This window comes from Macrosteles quadrilineatus, unplaced genomic scaffold (genome assembly GCF_028750875.1).
Source record: "Macrosteles quadrilineatus isolate MER2022 unplaced genomic scaffold, UCM_ALF_1.0 Scaffold_4__1_contigs__length_99947679, whole genome shotgun sequence".
In the NCBI taxonomy this organism is placed as follows: domain Eukaryota; kingdom Metazoa; phylum Arthropoda; class Insecta; order Hemiptera; family Cicadellidae; genus Macrosteles; species Macrosteles quadrilineatus.
The window spans coordinates 77,686,716-77,708,498 of NW_026542597.1; the positions used below are offsets into that span (position 1 = coordinate 77,686,716).

Genomic DNA, 21,783 nt, shown 5'->3' on the forward strand with positions numbered 1-21,783 from the left:
AAAACCAATACAACGTAATGCATTGTCATCCCTCATTGGTATTGTACCTTACAAGCTCTGTTGTTCTTTACTCATTTTCAAAAACATATAAATTATAAAATAAGCCATTTTGTTGTTTATTTTACATATAGGTCTATATTACTGTATGAACATAATTTCTGTATTTCATATACGTAAAAACAATGAGACCATGCTAAATTACAGAATTCAGTAACAAAGGAAGTTGATATTGTGCTGTATACCTGAGGGTGTAAATATAGAGGTGGGTATTTTCATAGAGGCCTAATGATGAATCAGAATGTGAAAGTTCTATGGTAGAAATATCAAGAAAGCAAGAGTAACATCATCAGAGGTAATATGGTCATTAGGGAATTCATAGAGAGGGGTCAGTCAGGTTGAACTAGTATATTGCAGTGATTCATCTAATATAGAAACAATAGTTACAAATAACCAGAACCAATCACTGAATATTGTAGTTAGTGTTCCTATCTTACTGTTAAAATATGAAACTCATTTTAACATGAGTTAGTGAGTTCATGCCTGGCAACATGAGTGTAATAATGGTTCCAAATGTATTTATCTTAATTTATGGTAGATTTCACTAGGTGTGCTTATTCTATAGTAAAACTCTTTGAGATCATTTAATATTTAACACACTTAGATTAGTGAATAAATCATCAAAGTGTGATATAAATATGCTGGGTGAAAGTATTAAAACTTGCTATTACAGTATATGTTATTGTACTTTGTGCTGATTAATATGTGTTTGGTATATTAGCATGGCACAACACACAATCCCACATCTTGCTAATCGTAGTTGGTAGTTTAGGTGGTCAAAGTAGAAGTAGGGAGCATTGACTTTCTACAATCATTATCAATTAATTTTATCAATTAAAGGATTGTCAAACGTCTTGGTTTTGCTAACTATGACCTGGTGTCCCGAAAAGGGCTCTTAAGACCATAAAATGACAATACATTAAGTTTGAACTATTGACTGTGATGTGAATTTATGCATACTTCGTCATACAAATTTTACACTATAGTATTTTTACAAGTTCTGACTGTGACTGTGATGTGAATTTGTGTGTATTTCATCACATAAATTTCACACTATTTTCACACATTTCACACCACTATTATGATGTGTTGTGCCTGCATGGGTATGTCGAGCCATGGATATCACAGACCACCAAGCTATAAGGACGTATGCTAGAACTGATCCAATCTCTGCCAAACCCTGAATACGAGCCTGGAGGCACAGACTTCGGACCAAGGATCAATTGTAAATAGACAAACCTGTGTGATAGGATATAGAACACTGAATAATGCAAATGTTAGAAACTTTAGTCTTTTACTTATTTACCCTTACCATCCTCCATATGTTGTCATCAGTCAGGCGTCCAAACAATAAAAAAATATCGATGAGAAGAAATCGGTTGTTGTATTTAACAACATAAAGGTTGATTCACACACGGTACCTAATAGTTTAATCATGTCACAGTGTAGCAACTGACTGTGACTGTGATGTGAATTTGGTTAGTTGTGTGAAATGTGTGAAAATAGTGTGAAATTTTGAAATTGCTTCCAGTTTATACGTTGTCATCAAGCAGGTGTTTGAAAAATCCAAAAATATCGTTGAGAAGAAACCAGCTGTTGTATTTGACGACACAAAAGGTCAATTCACACACGACAAGTCACAGTTCAGTCACATCAGTCATGACACAATGTTTACAAAAAACTGACTATGAGTGAATTTGTGTGACGAAGTACGCACAAATTCACTCATAGTCAGTTTTTTGTAAACATTGTGTCATGACTGATGTGACTGAACTGTGACTTGTCGTGTGTGAATTGACCTTTTGTGTCGTCAAATACAACAGCTGGTTTCTTCTCAACGATATTTTTGGATTTTTCAAACACCTGCTTGATGACAACGTATAAACTGGAAGCAATTTCAAAATTTCACACTATTTTCACACATTTCACACAACTAACCAAATTCACATCACAGTCACAGTCAGTTGCTACACTGTGACATGATTAAACTATTAGGTACCGTGTGTGAATCAACCTTTATGTTGTTAAATACAACAACCGATTTCTTCTCATCGATATTTTTTTATTGTTTGGACGCCTGACTGATGACAACATATGGAGGATGGTAAGGGTAAATAAGTAAAAGACTAAAGTTTCTAACATTTGCATTATTCAGTGTTCTATATCCTATCACACAGGTTTGTCTATTTACAATTGATCCTTGGTCCGAAGTCTGTGCCTCCAGGCTCGTATTCAGGGTTTGGCAGAGATTGGATCAGTTCTAGCATACGTCCTTATAGCTTGGTGGTCTGTGATATCCATGGCTCGACATACCCATGCAGGCACAACACATCATAATAGTGGTGTGAAATGTGTGAAAATAGTGTGAAATTTATGTGATGAAATACACACAAATTCACATCACAGTCACAGTCAGAACTTGTAAAAATACTATAGTGTAAAATTTGTATGACGAAGTATGCATAAATTCACATCACAGTCAATAGTTCAAACTTAATGTATTGTCATTTTATGGTCTTAAGAGCCCTTTTCGGGACACCAGGTCATAGTTAGCAAAACCAAGACGTTTGACAATCCTTTAATTGATAAAATTAATTGATAATGATTGTAGAAAGTCAATGCTCCCTACTTCTACTTTGACCACCTAAACTACCAACTACGATTAGCAAGATGTGGGATTGTGTGTTGTGCCATGCTAATATACCAAACACATATTAATCAGCACAAAGTACAATAACATATACTGTAATAGCAAGTTTTAATACTTTCACCCAGCATATTTATATCACACTTTGATGATTTATTCACTAATCTAAGTGTGTTAAATATTAAATGATCTCAAAGAGTTTTACTATAGAGTAAGCACACCTAGTGAAATCTACCATAAATTAAGATAAATACATTTGGAACCATTATTACACTCATGTTGCCAGGCATGAACTCACTAACTCATGTTAAAATGAGTTTCATATTTTAACAGTAAGATAGGAACACTAACTACAATATTCAGTGATTGGTTCTGGTTATTTGTAACTATTGTTTCTATATTAGATGAATCACTGCAATATACTAGTTCAACCTGACTGACCCCTCTCTATGAATTCCCTAATGACCATATTACCTCTGATGATGTTACTCTTGCTTTCTTGATATTTCTACCATAGAACTTTCACATTCTGATTCATCATTAGGCCTCTATGAAAATACCCACCTCTATATTTACACCCTCAGGTATACAGCACAATATCAACTTCCTTTGTTACTGAATTCTGTAATTTAGCATGGTCTCATTGTTTTTACGTATATGAAATACAGAAATTATGTTCATACAGTAATATAGACCTATATGTAAAATAAACAACAAAATGGCTTATTTTATAATTTATATGTTTTTGAAAATGAGTAAAGAACAACAGAGCTTGTAAGGTACAATACCAATGAGGGATGACAATGCATTACGTTGTATTGGTTTTCCAGGTTATTGTTTAACAAGAAACTCCTTCTCACATCAATTGCTCAACAAATAAAATCTTTTTCCATCACTATCGATGGTCATCGTTTTATCACTTTAACTAAATCAGTATATCTCAACATAAATAGCATCCCCATTATGATTAATTACTGTAAACACAATGAATATCTAAGAAAATACCCAAAACAATCCCAATAATTATAGCAAATTTCATTGTGCACTAAAATGTGATTGTTTGTAGCTACCCTTCACAATCACTTTCTCTTCTTTGCATAAAGTAGTTTTCATCTTTATTTTGTCTTTTCATTGAAGAGTACATTCACTACAAGAGTCTTATGTATACAAACAATTATTTATGTACGATTTTCCAAGTAAAGGTTGTTCCAGCCGGAAAGTATAAAACACAGTCGGGGCCTTTAGAGTTTGCATTTTCATCTATTTTTTTTATTACAGTCTGAGGCTCTAACTAAATATCCAATTTTGATTGTAGAAAGTCAATGCTCCCTACTTCTACTTTGACCACTTAAACTACTAACTACGATTAGCAAGGTGTGTTATTGTGTGTTGTGCCAAACACATATTAATCCACACAAAGTACAATAACACATAATAATACTGTTCAGTGGATCTCTGCTGATACTAGTGATAGGGGTTGAGCTCATCACAACCCAAACTTTCAATCAAAGAGGCATCGCATCCGACATTAACTTTAAGTCCTAAACTGAATATTATATTTTGCTTACATTCAGAGAGACAAACTGAATACCATCTAGCATCTTAGGAATGAGCTGGTCACAACTAAAAAGAGAACCCAGTCTTTGCACCACACATAAACTGTACACAATTCACCACTTGGGACAAGAAGCAAGCCTGCAATGATACTGTGGAGCAGGACTGAGTTTAAATAGCAATTCCTAGTCCTCACATAAGGTAAAAATATAATTTCGGCACGAAATATTTGCCTGATTCCTCGGTAATACATGTTTCAAGACGCTAAAATAGTTGAGTAAAAAACATATTTTTTCAATTTTTCACAAATATTTAATCCAAACTAGAAAAAATCCAATATTTTACCAGAGGTCCCAACACTATGTGTTTCTTGCCATTTAAGGTGATTCCAGCAACACATTATATTTATAAATATTTCAAACCAACTGGTACAAATCTCACATGATACAAAAATTAATGGGGATTGGAAATATTTTTAGAGATGGACATTTGCATAGAAATGTATAAATAAGCACGATTTTTAAAAAGTGGCTTAAAATCTCCCCATGTTATTCTCATAGGTAAAACACCAAAAACACCTCTTTATCCTATTCTATCTATTTGCTTGAGATACAGTAAATAAACATATTTAGGCACACTACATTGATTTCAACTTTTGATATAAAACAATAATACAGGGTAAAAATTTAAAAATCTAAAACTTATATGAGTACCATTTGGTAAATAAATTAAATGGTTCCATTTGTATGACAATGTAGCCTATTATAACATAATATCAGTGTTGGTAATGGTTACAAACTCCATGCATTACTGGTGTGACTTTATCGTTTTAAAATGCTTATTTCTCAAAAACTGCTTGAGATACGACAAATGGTTAAATTTAGGTACACTATGTTAGTTCCAACTTTTAAACAACAAAAAACAATAATACAACATAAAAATCAAATACTATTTTAACATTATTTTAAATGAGTACAAATAAATCAAACAGTTATCATGAAAATGTTATAAGTCTATACTTAATTCCATTATTTTAAAAGTCCATTATTAAATATTCTAAATTTGTGATTTAATCACCAGACATCCCTATAACTCAAAAGAATTATATTATTTTATATGAGTACAAATAAATCAAACCATTTTCATTTGTATGCCAATGCATTGTAATATAATAATAGCATTAGTAAATAAAGGTCTGATTTATTGTTTAAAAATACTTATATCTAAAAAAAAGGCTTGATATACAACAAAACAGCTAAAATTCCAGCAACCAAAATAGCCTTCAACATAATAATACAGCATAAAAATTTAAACAATTTAAAACCATTTACCAGTTTCTTTTGTATGTAAATGTGTTATAATATAATTTCAACAATAGCAATAGTTTCAAACTCTAGGTATTACCAGCACGGCACTGTCGGGGGCATGACGATGTTCAAAGTGATGCGCCTCCTATCACTTACATGTTTGTCTAGCTTCAAAAAAAAATATTTATAGCATAAAATTTATATATTAAAATTCTACATAAACTACTGTTTAATACAATATAAATATAATTTAATTTATGCCACTGTATAATTATTAATTAAGGAAAATATAAAAAGGTTACTCAAAGCAAACATTAAAAAGTAAGTAAGCGAGGATTTTTTTTATTTTTCGGTCAGAGAAAAACTTTCAGTGGAAGAAGTATAGATGATTAGATGTTCCTCAATTTTTGTTTCTAACATTTTTTCATAAGACTTTTAGTTTGTCATCGCTGGGGATCAGAAGTAACCTATGGGTCAGGAGCGCGTCCGAGTTCACGTGCCGAGAGCTGGGTTTTAAAAAAAGTGGTCAAAAAAAGCTCTTCATTTCCAGGCTTGTTTTTTCAGTATTAATAACATTTTTTGGTTAAAAAATGCCCCCATATAGCCTCTAAAACGCCAAAAATAGGGTAAAACCATCATATTTTACCTATTTTGGGTGTTTTTTCACCAAAAAATTTTAAAAGTACTAGGTCCAAAAATGCCGAAAGTGGGGTCATATTCTGGGTTTACCACTACTTTGGTTCACGTAAATTAATTGTCCACTTGCAGGATCCAAAACAATGGTATATTTGTCAAATGGACCGGACCAATCCAAAACGATGGTCCATTATTTGTCAACTGGACCATTGTTTTGGATCCTGCAAGTGGACAATTCATTTTCGTGAACCAAATGTACCATTGAGTTTCGATACTGCAAATGGGCATTTTATTTATGCCCGAGTTTATGCGAATCGGTAAAAAATCAGTTTCCACAACTGCAAAAAAAACGCACTTCCTGAAATGTGAAACTGTACAAAGAGTGGTTTTAGAAAAGTATTGGATTAATATGCTAGCTCCGCTCAATAATGTAAATAGACAACTAAACTGCATTGTACACCTAGTTTCGATACCTATATTCTTGAAATTATGTATATAAAACATTTCGAAATTACCTCTTCCTCTTTGTATTAAACATTAGAGTCAATTTTCCACTATCCTCCTAGCAGACAATTTTATTTCGAAGTCTGCTCTAGTCTGCAGTCGCAATCGCCGAGAACCGGTTTCATTCAAATCAAAGTGAAAGCATTTCAACAAAACAGCTGGTTCTATGAAAAGAGCGGTTTTAAACAAAGAAAGAACGAAGAAGACAGTGTCTGCGCTGCGCGTCCCAACCAAACCCAAAAAACTACATACTACAACTACTTGCTACTACTTTTTGTAGTTTGAGCGCGTCCGTCCGTCCGTGTCCGGGCTCGTCCTCTCTTCTCCCATCCCATCCGGCATCCATCCTCGTTCGTGGCCGTGGCCGTGTACGTGCAGTGCTTTCTGTGAGTGAAATCGTGCGTGCATTGCATTCCCAATTGCGAGTCGCGAGTCGCGACTCTGTAGTCTCTACTGTGGAGGCACAGACTTTATAATACTTTAATGGTTTCTGTTGTCTGTGGTAGAGGTAGACCGAAGAGCCGAAATGTGGTAAATAAATAATTAATAAAATAAAATGCAGGGCAGGAGCGAGGAGCGCAGGACGCAGCAACCCAGCATTCAGCAAGGCTATATTTAATTTCGGTTCATTGAAAGTTTGCGGAAGCTAGTTACATCCACTTTTATATTTGTTTAACGAGTGCAAGTTGAAAGTTAAGTGACACGGAAATGGAGGAGAAATACGGGAATAAGATTCATTTGAATCTAGGTGAGTTGCCTCAAGTAGAAAGTTGACCTAGGCCCTAAATTAATATACTAGCGTCTCTTGGTCCTGGTCAAAAACCGATGAGAATCTGCGAAGAAGTAAAGGGTTGTGGAAGAGCCCCTCACGCCGACCTAAGAAACATTATAAAATTAATTATATAATTTTTTAGTTGCAGTAGCCTACCATTTAACCCTCCAAGTGTCTCTAGTTTTATACCTATATCATTTTGTATGGAAAATTATGGGCTTCAATGTAACAATCGGCACTAGGCTATCTTTGTAAAATTTTGTTTTAGAAACAAGTGTTAACAACAAAATGTTACAAACATTTTGTTCCAAACCCCAGTGTAAACGCGGCTTTAAGCAAAATGTTGATATCCAACTCCATTAAGTTATAGGCCTAATTATCGTAGGCATACAATCAATCAATCAATCGTTGAGATGGGGACGCCACCTAGGTGCGTATTTTAACCCAAATATGAGTGAAGTATGAGTGTAGAATGGTGTGTGATGACCTGTGTAGCTTTGTTACCGACTAAGATCAGCGGTTTCATTAGTCAGGATCATTTATTTAAAGCCCAATGATCAGGAACAGCTGGGCCCAGTTTCGAACCATCAAAAAGCTACTGACTTTTCTCAGGATCGAACCGGCGACCTTTTGATTGCTAGGCGAGCACTATAACCACTCAGCTACCCAGCAAGTTTAGTTAGGGTAGCCTAAGTTAATAGCTATTGATCAAATTAATAAGTTAGTTATGGTACTTTAATGTGTCTATAATATGATGGAGGCGGATGTAAAATATTCTCTAATACTAAGTAGTATTCATAGCAGTGAAGGCCAGTTGAGCGGAGCGATCATGTTTCATGGTTTTTAATAAAGCAATACCGTAAATGAAAAATGTTTACCTATAGCCTAGATATAAGTTAATACAAAGTACAAATGTTCCCACACTCCGCACTGCTAGCCTTTACAAATTCCTTCACCACTTCCTACGTCGTGGAGCTGTTTCCCTTCCCATAGCATTTTTTTTAGGATTGCCGATACATTGATCTAACTGCCACAAATGGTTCCCACATACCACACTGCTCGCTTTTACTACTGCCTTCACCACTTCCTACGTCGTGGACCTGTTTCTTTCCCTTCCCAAAGCAATTTATAGGATTGCAGTTACATTAATCTAACTGCCTCAGACGGTTCCCACATTTCGGACTGCTCGCATCTACTTACTTCCTTCACCACTTCCTACGTCGTGGACCTCTTTCCTTACCTTTCCATAGCATTTTAGGATTGCAGATACATTATTAACTGCCATAGATGGTTTGCAACCTCCGCACTACCAGCCTATACTACTTCCTTCACCACTTCCAACGTGTGGACCTGTTACCCTCCTTTCTCATAGCATTTAAGTATTACCGGCTCATTAATCTAACTGCCACCAATGGTTCCCACACCCCACACTGCTTGCCTATATTACTTATTCCTTCATCACTTCCCACATCAAGGACCTGCTTATTCCCTCGCTTCCCATAGGTAGCATTTTAGTATTGCAGATAGGCCTACATTTATGTAGCCACAAACGGTTCTCACACTCCGGACTGTTCGCCTTTAGTTCTTCCTTCACAACTTCCTTTGTCGTGGACTTGTTTTCTGTTATGTTAGGGTATGTGATTTCTCTTGTACTGTCAAATATTTCATCAGCTGTTTTATTTTTTAAGACTGTTTTGTGTAGCCTATGTAATGTTTACAGTTTAGTGTTAAATACTCTCATTTAAAATGTAGCAGATTTCTAAGTTGAATAAAACCATATAAATTTGGTTTCTAAACAGTTCTTTTCACAGGCTAACAATTTTCACAGGCCTCGCAATATTCAATTCATTACAGAAATGTAGTAAAATACTTGGCAAGTAAAATGTAGTAAGCCTACCTAGCAGATGCATTTTCACAAGTTTCATCTTCCATCTCTTAGCTTTTAGCCGTTTACCTTGATCTTGCAATAATCTTGCAAGTAGAAGTTGAACTATCTTACACTTTTAACCCTTCCCAGACAGCCATAATATAATATGCTACAGACAACAAAATAAAAAAAATAATAAAAAAATACAAATTATCTTTTTTACATCTGTAATTTGAATAGAATGTTCTAAATAGTTGATCTATGCAACACTTTAGACCAAAATACTTTTTTTTAACTTTATTTTGTTTTTCTTAAAAGTTATTTTTGGTGAACATTTTTTATTCCTCTAGAAAAACATTCCTAGTACATTGGTTAAAGATATATAATTGAATAAAAGACCGTTTTTACTAGGATTAATGTTGTTATATATAATAAACTGTAACAATAGATGTCGTAATAATCGGTGGATATATCCGCCTACCGTCCACAAATCCAAAATAGATAGGCGGATATATGCCTCTACCGTTCACTATGCACAAAATGATAGCGGATATATCCGCCTACCGTACGCTCTGCACAAAATTATAGCGGATATATCCACCTACAATCCGCTATGCATAAAACGATAGCGGATATATCCACCTAAAGTCCGGGAAGGGTTAATGATCCATCCGTCACTTTAGTTTTCAAAGGGCTAATAATGTTTTTTTCAGTTCCCAAAAAAGAACCAAGTGATGACTCTCATGTCCCAGACAGTGGACTCCTGAGGAGTTTGCTAAAAAAGGAGGAATCTCCCAGCGACGAAGATGACAGGTAATTTCACAAAGTCACTTTATTTTTTAGCAAATTTCCATAATTATAGAGAAGAAGCTATTACTGTAGATTTCACGATGTGTCCTGGACACGGGACCGATATACTTTTTCATTTTGATGTCCCTGGAGGTCAAAAGCACCATTCGCTCAAATTTTTGTGTAGCCTATGTATATATACAGGGTGATTACAAATGTAATAGACAAACTGTATATTAAATTAAATACAAACTGTCTATTTAATCTGTAATCAATCTGTACATATATATACGTGCGTGAACAGGGCCGCGCCGAGGGTAATAGACACCCCAGGGGGCGAGATTTAAATTTTCGTGTCCTTCCCAAAAAAAGGTAGGCCTATTTGGGGGTTTTGAATCAATAGACCCAACGTCCGATATATCAATATCGAACGTTCGGAAAATATTTATTACTAGCTGGCCCGACAGACGTCGTCCTTTCCTAATGTGGTTTTATGTCAATGCTCGTAAATTTTCAAGATGAGCTCGTTCGCATGGCTCAATCACGTCCAGGTTGAAGTTCGTTCGCTACGCTTACTCACCAAAAGGTCTATTACCACGGCAGGTTGGAAAAATGAATTTAAAACAATGTCTATATAATACAATATTTTATTTTAGCTACAGAAATGTAACAATGGGTTGGAAAATAGTTCAAACTAAAAAACTGAAGTTATTAAAGCATTTTACATTACCGTACCTATTACAAAGGTATTACCTATATTTTAGCCCCGTATTATCTTATGGTACCATTTAGGTTAACCCGAATTTCGTTAACCGGGGTTCTTCTGTATTAGCTTATATTTTTTTGTCAATATCTGGTACTGGTATGGTCGTCATTTCAAAGTAAAGTGTATTAAACTATTGTTACTTGGTAGCACTGACTGTTGTTGGGAAATATTGAATTTAGTTCCTACATCTTTGAAGGCAAGCAATTTGCTACCAAACTAGTCAAACCTTTCGTAAAACTTGACTCGCTCAACTCAAAAATTAAACTAAACTTATTCTTAACTTAATTTAAGTTCATATTATTTTTTACTACAGGAACTCTTGTGCGGAGAGGACCAATGATGCAAATCAACTAAAGTTACACGTAAGTAATAGATGTAACTTCTAATATAAAATAAAGTACGATAGACTCCCTCTTATCTGGACACCTTTTAACCCTCCGAGTGTCCATAGTTTAGGCCTTAATGTCCGCCTATTTTTGGCGCATTTGCAAGGTTTTATTAAAACGGATCTGAGAAGCTTAAAACAATGTTAATTCTACTGTTCTATATACCATTTTGTTTGGAAAATCATGGGCTTCAATATCATACATAAAACATAAAGAATATTTGTTTAAAAAAATTTTTTTGGTAAAAATAAAAACTATTTTGGAATAATTGAAAAAAAAAAAAAAAAGTTTGCGCTCAATAAAATTGTATAAATTATAGGCCTATAAATATTTGAAAATAGCCACTTTGTTCTAAATTTTATGAGGATTACAAATATATAATAATATAAGGAAGTAGATTTGCAAATAAATAAGTTATGGGCAAAAAACAAATTTCAGTACATAGCGTTTAGCTAAGAATGCATAGCCTAACCATAGCTAGGAATCTGGCTGATAATTTACATCAATATCACTACCCTACTTCTTCAGGATCATCAACCAGCCCTTCAAAATCACTTAAATCTTCTTATAATGCACCACGTATATCACTACTTTTGATTTTTAACACTAAAACAATGATAAATGTAATAAAACATCAGTCATCGGTCCGAGGTTAACCAAGCTGTTTACAAATACGCACGTCAGCTGTCTGCTACAATATTTTTGGAACTAAAATGAATAGCGCTTAGAAACAGACCTCTGGAGAAAGCTTAGAATCTAACAAAAAGAACGATACCTAACTCGATCCAGTTCAATCCGATTCAGTCAGTCATAGAGCCTTCGCCGTAAACGATGTTCGTGTGTCGAAAAATCGACAAGTGATACTACACAAAGTGTGTCGTGAGTCGATTTTCGACAAGTGACGCTTAGAGGGTTAACCGGACATCGGTTTAACCGGGCTACACTCGACGGAAATGACATCTCTTTAACCGGACAATTTTGATCAGCACATTGGTTTAACCAGACTAGATCGACAGGAAGTGGGCGGTACTGTAACGACTGTTCTCATGGGAAAGATTTGAGACCAGTGATCACATGTCTAAATACAATGCTCTCCTAAATTTAAGTCGAAATCATCGTAAACGGTCCATTTTAATGAGTTTTTGGGGACGTCGGCTTAACTGGAAAAACCGTTATCCGGACTGGCCTTGGTCCCGAGGAGTCCGGATTAGAGGGAGTCTACTGTAGTTAGTTGTTCATGGATCAAGACTTAATTTATTTAGAGTTTTTGCTGTCTGTGTCTAACATCAAGGCTTATTTTATGCCTGGCTGCAGTTGCTGCTTGTCTGGCTGCTGACTGATTTGGTCATACGGCAGTGACATAGTCCCCTTAAAACTCACACGTGAGGTTGGTGAGGGAGGGGGGGGGGTTTGGGGATGAAAAGCTCATTGTTGAGGTTTGTCTTCTAGTAAAGATGGCAATTAATATTTAATGGCTGTAGTTTTACTAATTGAAATTTGGACCCTATCATATTAAAAAAATGGTTAACTAAATGTGTAAAATTGATGTGAAAACGTTGTTGGCCTACTCATTTTCTAAATAAGTTCATATTTAAGGAAGGGAGAGGTGTTTCTCGTGTTATTTGTTGAGTTAAAAGAACAAAATGAGCTTTTCAACTACTTTTGTTTGTCACGCACGTGTTGAAACTAACTTGGAGCAAAATAAGAACACCTGTAAAAGGTATTCCAATTTAGCTGACAGGCTGTCAGCTATAATAAACTGAATTTATAAATTATAAACTGTTGTTTATAAGGAAATAACTGCATTGTGATTTAGGTAAGGAAGTTAAACAATTATTCATTTGGGTGAAAAAATCTGCAAAATTTGTGATTTTCACAACAATTTACAAATTATGAATGTGGCAGGGGCAACAATATTTGTGATCTATGATAAAGACACGTTTGTAAATACAAGGGTGAATGTATACAGGGTGGCTGAAAAGTAACTTGCACCCCCTCCTTAACTTTTGAACCTTTTGAGATATTTGAAATCTGTTTGCGGCAACCTGTTTAGATATGAGGGGCTGCAATAATGATGGTTAATTAAAAAAAAATTGCCCTTAGGTAGTAGGGGTTGGGGTTAGCTTAAAATTTTCAAACAGGAAGTATGGTCAAGTTTGGTTTCATTTTACAGGTCTTGACAAAACTAAACAATTATCATAAAGAAAATAGAAATCAAACCATTAATAACAAAATGACAGCTAAAAATGATTATTATCATGATTATTATGATTATTATATGGAAGACAATGGTTATTAAAAGTAATTTTGAACTGCCATTTTGCTTTTACAGGGTGTCTACCAGTCGGGAATTCCGGGAAATTCGGGAAAAAGTCGGGGATTTTGAAAGGTCGGGAAAAGTCGTGAAAAAGTCATGAATTTCGGCCGAAAGTCGGGAATAATCTAACCTTTCAAAATTAGGGATGAACGGGTCATACACATACACTGAGACATTGCTTAGCCATACAGGTCATTACCATCCAAGTACATGCCATACACTGAGACATTGCTTAGCCATACAAGTTATTACCATCCAAGTACATGGTATACACTGAGACATTGCTTAGCCATACAAGTTAATACCATCCAAGTACATGGCATACACGGAGACATTGCTTAGCCATACAAGTTATTACCATCCAAGTACATGGCATACACGGAGACATTGCTTAGCCATACAAGTTATTACCATCCAAGTACATGGCATACACTGAGACATTGCTTAGCCATACAAGTTATTACCATCCAAGTACATGGCATACACTGAGACATTGCTTAGCCATACAAGTTATTACCATCCAAGTACATGGCATACACCGAGACATTGCTTAGCCATACAAGTTATTACCATCCAAGTACATGGTATACACTGAGACATTGCTTAGCCATACAAGTTATTACCATCCAAGTACATGGCATACACGGAGACATTGCTTAGCCATACAAGTTAATACCATCCAAGTACATGGCATACACGGAGACATTGCTTAGCCATACAAGTTATTACCATCCAAGTACATGGCATACACCGAGACATTGCTTAGCCATACAAGTTATTACCATCCAAGTACATGGCATACACCGAGACATTGCTTAGCCATACAAGTTATTACCATCCAAGTACATGGTATACACTGAGACATTGCTTAGCCATACAGGTTATTGCCATCCAAGTACATGGCATACACTGAGACATTGCTTAGCCATACAGGTTATTGCCATTCAAGTACATGGCATACACTGAGACATTGCTTAGCCATACAGGTTATTGCCATCCAAGTACATAGCATACACTGAGACACTGCTTAGCCATACAGGTTATTGCCATTCAAGTACATGGCATACACTGAGACATTGCTTGACCATACAGGTTATTGCCATCCAAGTACATGGCATACACTGAGACATTGCTTCGCCATACAAGAAGTTATGTATACCTTGTAGTTCTGATTCTATCCTCTTATTTTATCAATGTAAACCAATTGAAAGATTCAGTATTTAAATCTTACAAAGGTTTTTATTTGTTTACACCCAAACATATCTTTATTTATAAAATGAATAAAATAAAATAGGTAACATACTTAACAACATGATGCTGCAAGTAAAAATTATGAAATAGGCAAGAAGCTCACTGATATTTCCAGAAATACTGGTTCTTCTAATGTATGATTGAAAACAGGAATATTTCACTCCACTGAGAAGTATGAATAGAAAAATTCCATGTTGCTTCTAATCGAGTTATATCAAATTTTTTTTAAAAATCGAATCGTTGCTTTGAGTTGAAATGTTTTGCTGCTTCACACACCCCTACATTTAATACGGGATTTTCTTGGCATGTGATACGTTTCGATCGTCAGTGATTTCGCTGGGTCATAAGTGACAACATATGTTGACGAAGGTACCGTGACCGCGAGACGGAAAAAGGTGTAGTAACATGGAGAATGGACCGAGTTTTTGGTCGGGATTTATATAAAAATGGTAATGAAAAGTCGGGAAAAAGTCGGGAATTCCATTTGAGAAATCTGGTAGACACCCTGTTTTAGTGGTCCAATTTCTGTTTTTTTTATGTTGATTGTTTAGTTTTCTCAAGTCCTGTAAAATGATACCAAACTCGACCATACTACTTGTTATTTGAAAATTTGAGCTACCCCCTACTCACGCTACCCCTAAGGGCAAACTTTTCAAAATTGACCATAATTATTGTAGCCCCTCATATCTAAGAAGGATGCCACAAACAGATTTCAAATATCTCAAATGGTTGAAAAGTTAAGCCCTCTTAACTTTTCAACCCCCCCGGTGCAAGTTACTTTCCCTGTTTAGTATTTAGTAGTTTATGTTTGTCCGTTTTAGCGAATTTCCCTATAGGGAAGTAGCTATTACCGTAGGTCTCATGGTAAGACTTAGGCCCGGGACCGATTTACTTTTTCATTTTAATGTCCCCAGAGGCCAAAAACACCATTCGTTCAAATTTTTATATATGTATATATATATCCTACTAATATTATCCTACTAATAATATTATAAATAAGAAAGTTTGGATGTATGGATGTATGGATGTATGGATGTATGTTTGTGACAAGTGAACGCGAAAAATACTGGTCGGATTGGGCTGAAATTTGGCATGATGATAGCTCACATTCCCGATTAACATATAGGCATATTCTTATTTCAAAAATCCTTTCGGGCTCCGCCCCAGTGGCTCTGGAGTTTCCCATGTCAACCTTATGAGAAATGGAATTATTAAATCTTAACAGCTGTTTCAACTAAACAAGTTGGTTCTGTTCTATGATGTTCAATATCATTAAAGTTACAAGGATTACCAACAGGGTGCAGCACTATTATTTCTTTTACATTTATGACAACAGCTAATTTGCAACCAAAAGGTGTGTGAGCGTAGCGAACGAACTTCAACCTGGAGGCGAGTTAGCGTAGCGAACGAGCTAACCTGAAGGCAAGTGAGCGCAGCGAACGAGCTCCAACCTAAAGGTGAGTGAGCGTAGCGAACGAGCTCCAACCTAAAGGTGAGTGAGCGTAGCGAACAAACTTCAACCAGGACGTGATTGAGCCATGCGAACGAGATAATCTTGAAAATTGAGAAGTTAAACGGGGCAAAGCCCGCGGGTTACAGCTAGTAGATATATATATATATATGTGTCCGTGAACACGATAACTTGAGTAATTTTTATCTGATTTTGATGAAATTTGGTTTGAAGGTGTATGGCGGGATAAACTTGAATGAGTTCGCGATCCAGCATGATCGGACCATGGGAACAGGGTTTTATGGGGTAAAAATTGATTTTTCTCACTTCTTACCCTCAAAACACAAAATTTCCCAATTTTTCTCTAAACCTTCTTAAAGAGCTTAAAAAAACAAACAATTCAGTATATCAAAGTGTTTTTGTACGGTTATTGGTTACGGAGAAAACTGAAAAAATGGCAAATTTAAAATTCCCATGTTATTCTTATGGAGAATATTGTAAAATGTTGTAGTTTGCTTGTTTATGGATATATTTTGATCAAACTTGGCAAATTTATTTATTTTATAGTAAGCTACCAATATTTTACTAAAAACACACTACTTTATTAGTTTCCTTGTAGCAACAAACCTAGGTACTCGTTAAACTTAATGTTATTTAAATAGGCCTAGATCAATTGAAAATCAATTCGGCCAAATGGAAATTCGCTTAGACGGCAGGTTTGCTGCGGCGGGGGTATATACTGTAGATGGTAAGTCCAGTATAGTGACAAACGTAGGAGACTACGAGGACGGTAAAGGCTCTTGGTCACTTTGTAGTGGGAAAATCAATCACTCCAGCTGATTACGGAGCAGCCTCAAAGGCACTTTGATTTATGAATACAGAAATACTTTCGTCGCAGAAAGTATCGTTATAAACAATTTTAATAAATTAGAATATTTATACATGGACTCAATTTCAGATGATGATGAGAATCATCAGGTCTATTATCCTATATTGTATCGCACGTGAAATCGTGTACCGATTTAATCTGAAAGATGCGAAATGAAGAAGTAAATAGTAGGTATTTGTGTGGCACTTTGCTGCACGGCTTCGCACGATTGAAATGTTTACGCTCGAGCCATAGGCCAGTGTGGAAAGTTTCTTGAGTGCAGCAAAGTCAGTTTGCACTCGTGTTACGCATTATATTTTTCATACAGTTATTATAAATCATAGAAATGATTAGTCTTTCAAACACTGTACAGCAATTTTTTAGGTTAGGTTAAATCTAAACATTGAACGAAGTGGGAAACGCTGTACCAGCTGATCGTAGTCGTAGTATCAAGTTTTGCCAGCTTATTTCCAAGCGTACACGGATTACGTACATAATAAAAGCACGATGTTTTGTGTTGTTTGGTTAGAATACTGTTGTGCGACAAAGTAAAAACGTTTACGACAAAGTAAGTAAATGCAGCAATTAGCAGATTTCTGTACAATAATCAGTGCAAGGAAGCCTACTTTGTTGGGCGACTGTAGGAAATAAGTTACGTATTGACAATTTATAAATTGAAAAATATACTAAAGGACAAAGGAATTAATTTAAATTACTGTATACAGGTTTTAATTAATTCAGATTTAATTAGAGTTAATAAAAAATAATAGCCAGGTAAAAAAAATTAATATGCTTTAACAAAAAAAAAGAAAAAAATACTTTAAAAAATAAACGTTACGTACAACTAGACAATCCTCAATTACTATGTTTAGTAGTTTAACCTCGGCCATAGCAAATGTTATAGAACTTCAATTAAAACACCAAGTGGAACGTTTTGACATTTAATAAACTGCACTTTAATTTTGTTTTAAATATTGTTGGTTAAACACACCAAGCACCGTAGGCTGTATTAACACATAAACAGTTCCGACTGATATTCGAGCAGTAAGTCGGAGTGTAAGGGAAGTAATATCAAGCCACAAGGTGGGTATCTCTACCTTTGGTTTCATAATATCAAACTACCTTTACAAAATAAATTCCACAAAGTGAATGGAAATTATTTGTTTTTTAATAAACCACTCATACGATATATTTTTTAACTTTGAAACATTTAGAACATTTAAAAAATAATTTTAACAGCTTGTTATTGGTTCAGCTATAATCTTTGTTATTTTGACAACGCGTAAAGATTTACAGCGTAAAATGGGTTTACTGTATTTCTGAAGAGTTTCTCCGAAATCTTAATAGAAACTCTTTCGATTTTCTTATTATACCGCTTCAGTATGCCCGACTAGGTCCTATTAAATGTGTTATTGGATTATATATTAAATCTTTTACCAATAGATTTAATAGGTATAGATTTGGATCAAAAATTAACTTACTCCTTTGGTTGATTTCATAAATTTCCGTCATAAATGAAGACAGTACTTCAAAATATTCACACGTATAATTGAATAATGAATAATGTCCCAACCCGAATATAGAGGGTTCAAACTCTAAGCTTAGTCGCCATATTGGAAAATGGGGGTCATTTTTTTAAAGTGAAATTTAAGGTTAGGGATTTTATGACTGTTTTAGGATGTGGATTTAATTTTTACGACTTATACATTAGTTGCATTATCCCTCCAAACCTAATTGGATGGTAGTAGGATGCAGAATGTACAAGCATTTTCTCAGGTGGAACCCGCTGTAACCCCCAAAAATGTAGCTTTAGAGGAAAAATTCGAATTAGTGCGGTGCGGGGTTGGTCACTTACTTTAATACTTTACTTTGGAACATATAATGGTTATTCCAAGTGTGAATGGAGAAGAGTGTAGAATGCATCTTGTAGTCTTGTTACTGACTAAAGCTGACATGTTCCATGGACAGGACTTTAAAATAATAGTCGATACAGCCAATGCCAACTAAGGAACCTACAGTCCTATAGTGGAATCCGAAACACATGTTTGCCTTGTAATTTATGAATTCGTCTAAATATCAGGATAGTAACGCAGATTGTACTCACTAGTGCGGACGTTATTCCACACCAGGGAGTATCGCGTCCACAAACCACGCCTATTAATAACAATTGGTGACCTCCAAGTAGCTGGATTACAGGATGATGCCACGGTCTCAGTCATACTAGTAATAGGAGTAAACTGAATAATACAGTGAGTATTGGCTATGTCACCTAAATAATCTGGTAATTAATGCCTACCTAACCTGATTAAATGTTGGACTACTTGATGGAGATACACAAAACCTATTACTGTTAAGAAATTCCACCATTTAGTCTTTTGGAGTATAACGTCATAAAATGCATTTGCCCATATAGACTACAGATCTGTTAGTGAAACTTATTCATCAAAGCAATTGGTGAGCCACTAAGGTTAACTGTACTGATAAAAAGTAATGGCAGATATCACGATCCAAACCCACGACATCGTTTCCCTGGGCCCGAAGTCCATGGTGTTACCAACTGAGCCACCGACTCACTAACATGAGGCGTATTACTTAAGTAGATAAAATTACAAAACAACATGCACAAGAACAGACTCATACAAACTCTTAGAATGGATAACATTAAAATAAAACTCATAGGAAAGCAAAAATTGCATACGAAAAATCGATTTAAAACCATTTGGTTCTGGTCCACAATCTACTGTACAATTTCTAGTTCTGTTAAAGATATTGTAACCTATTTAGACAGAAAATTAAGTCTCCTTGATCTTAGGGACAACTTGAAATTACGTTTTCAGAACTTTGAACGATATCCTCACCAGGAAATATTGTCATAAATGAGCAGCTAAGGGACAAATCAAATAATTTATACCTTTTTTAAAAAGGTATATTTGCTGCAGGGTTAGGGAATGTTTTATTGTACTAAACCGAATAACCTCGTAAATCGTGTTTCGAGAACCATTATTAACTTACTTATTAAAACCACGTACTAAACAAAAAAAGTCTTATAAAAAAGTCAACCACCATAAATGCTTTCATAAATTTTTATCACACTAGTCCCAAGCAAGTATTTTGTAATCGTATAGTTGGCCTGGCTACAATGTACATATTCACATATTTCATTACCCTGGAAACCATTTTATTGTTACACCTGAATTCAACTGAAAAGGTTTAACTTGTGTTCTGACAATTAATCAACCTTAGTTGAATAACAAGAACACTTAACTTCTGCATAGAATCCAAGAAGCTTCATTTAGAAGCGTCTACTTAGGAGCTTCCACAGAAGCTTCATTGAGAAGAGTTAGCCTTCAACAAACAGTTAGACAACAAAAAGTTAGAAGCGTTCCAAAGCAGCTTCAATTAGAAGAGTTAGCCTTCAACAAACAGTTAGACAACAAAAAGTTAGAAGCGTTCCACAGAAGCTTCATTTAGAAGAGTTAGCCTTCAACAAACAGTTAGACAACAAAAAGTTAGAAGCGTTCCACAGAAGCTTCATTTAGAAGAGTTAGCCTTCTTAGAAGCGTTCCAAAGCAGCTTCAATTAGAAGCCTTAGTCTACGTACAAGTCTTCCACAGAAGCTTAACTCAGAAGTGTGAAAAAGAAGCGTTCCGAAAAAGCGACATAAGAAGTTAGCCTACTCCGCTAGACAACCTTCCTATCCCTTAGACCAGCATCTCCACCTTTTGAAATGGACGCCCTAAGGAGGGCTTGGTAAGTACTATTTTCTGGCTCTATTATGCACAACATTAGTTGTAGATCTAGTACGGAGAGTTCTTAGTTTTTTTAATTATTGAAAAAATAGGTTTTATACCACGTTTACTTATTAAGCTAAAAAAACCTTACAGATTCTAACGTAATCCAATCAGTAGCCATTGACTGTAAAACAATGTACTAAACAATCTTTTCCTACAGTCACCCGACAAAGTTGGCTTCCTTGTACTGTTTATAGTACAGAAAGCTGCTAATTGCTGCATATTTATACTTTGCCGTACGGTTTATACTTTGCCGTACGGTTTATACTTTGCCGCACATCAGGATTCCAACGAAACAACACAAAACAGCGTGGTTCCATTATGCACGTAATCCGTGTACGCTTGGAAATAGGTTGGCAACACTTAAAGATAATTATACTATGAGCAGCTGATTGACTATTTATTATAACTACGATTTAACCTGTCATTTCGTGTTTATAGTTTCGGTATTTCTGAACTTTCTGGACTTTTCTTTTAAACGTTTTTAAAACCTTCCTACGATCTTAATAAACAAGAAAATACCTTTTAAGCATTTTTTTAGGCGCGGAAACCACTTCAAATTACAAAAACATACGGAACTATATTCTCAATTCGCGGAGCACATTTCTTGCCGAGGAAAAATAGCGGAGTGATATGGACCGCGGGTACTACTTTCTCTAGAGCACCATTTGTGTTGCCAGCTGAACCTAAAAACGTGTTGCATAGTGTTTGAAAGACTAATTATTTATATGCTTTATAGTGACTGTAGGAAAAATATAATGTGTAACACGAGTGAAAAAAGGCCTTTGCTGCACTCGAGATCATTCCAGTAAACATTGCTC

General features: G+C 35.3%; 1 protein-coding gene across 1 annotated transcript in view; it reads left to right on the forward strand.

Moving 5' to 3' along the window:
* The first annotated feature begins 7,008 nt into the window (after positions 1-7,008).
* The window catches only part of LOC128993074 (uncharacterized), a 38,010-nt gene continuing 23,235 nt past the window's right edge, over positions 7,009-21,783 (forward strand). The window contains exons 1-3 of the mRNA XM_054416831.1: positions 7,009-7,453; positions 10,058-10,157; positions 11,213-11,261. Of these exons, the coding sequence (XP_054272806.1) occupies positions 7,414-7,453; positions 10,058-10,157; positions 11,213-11,261 (189 nt within the window). The 5' untranslated portion in view covers positions 7,009-7,413. The remainder of the gene's footprint in view (positions 7,454-10,057; positions 10,158-11,212; positions 11,262-21,783) is intronic.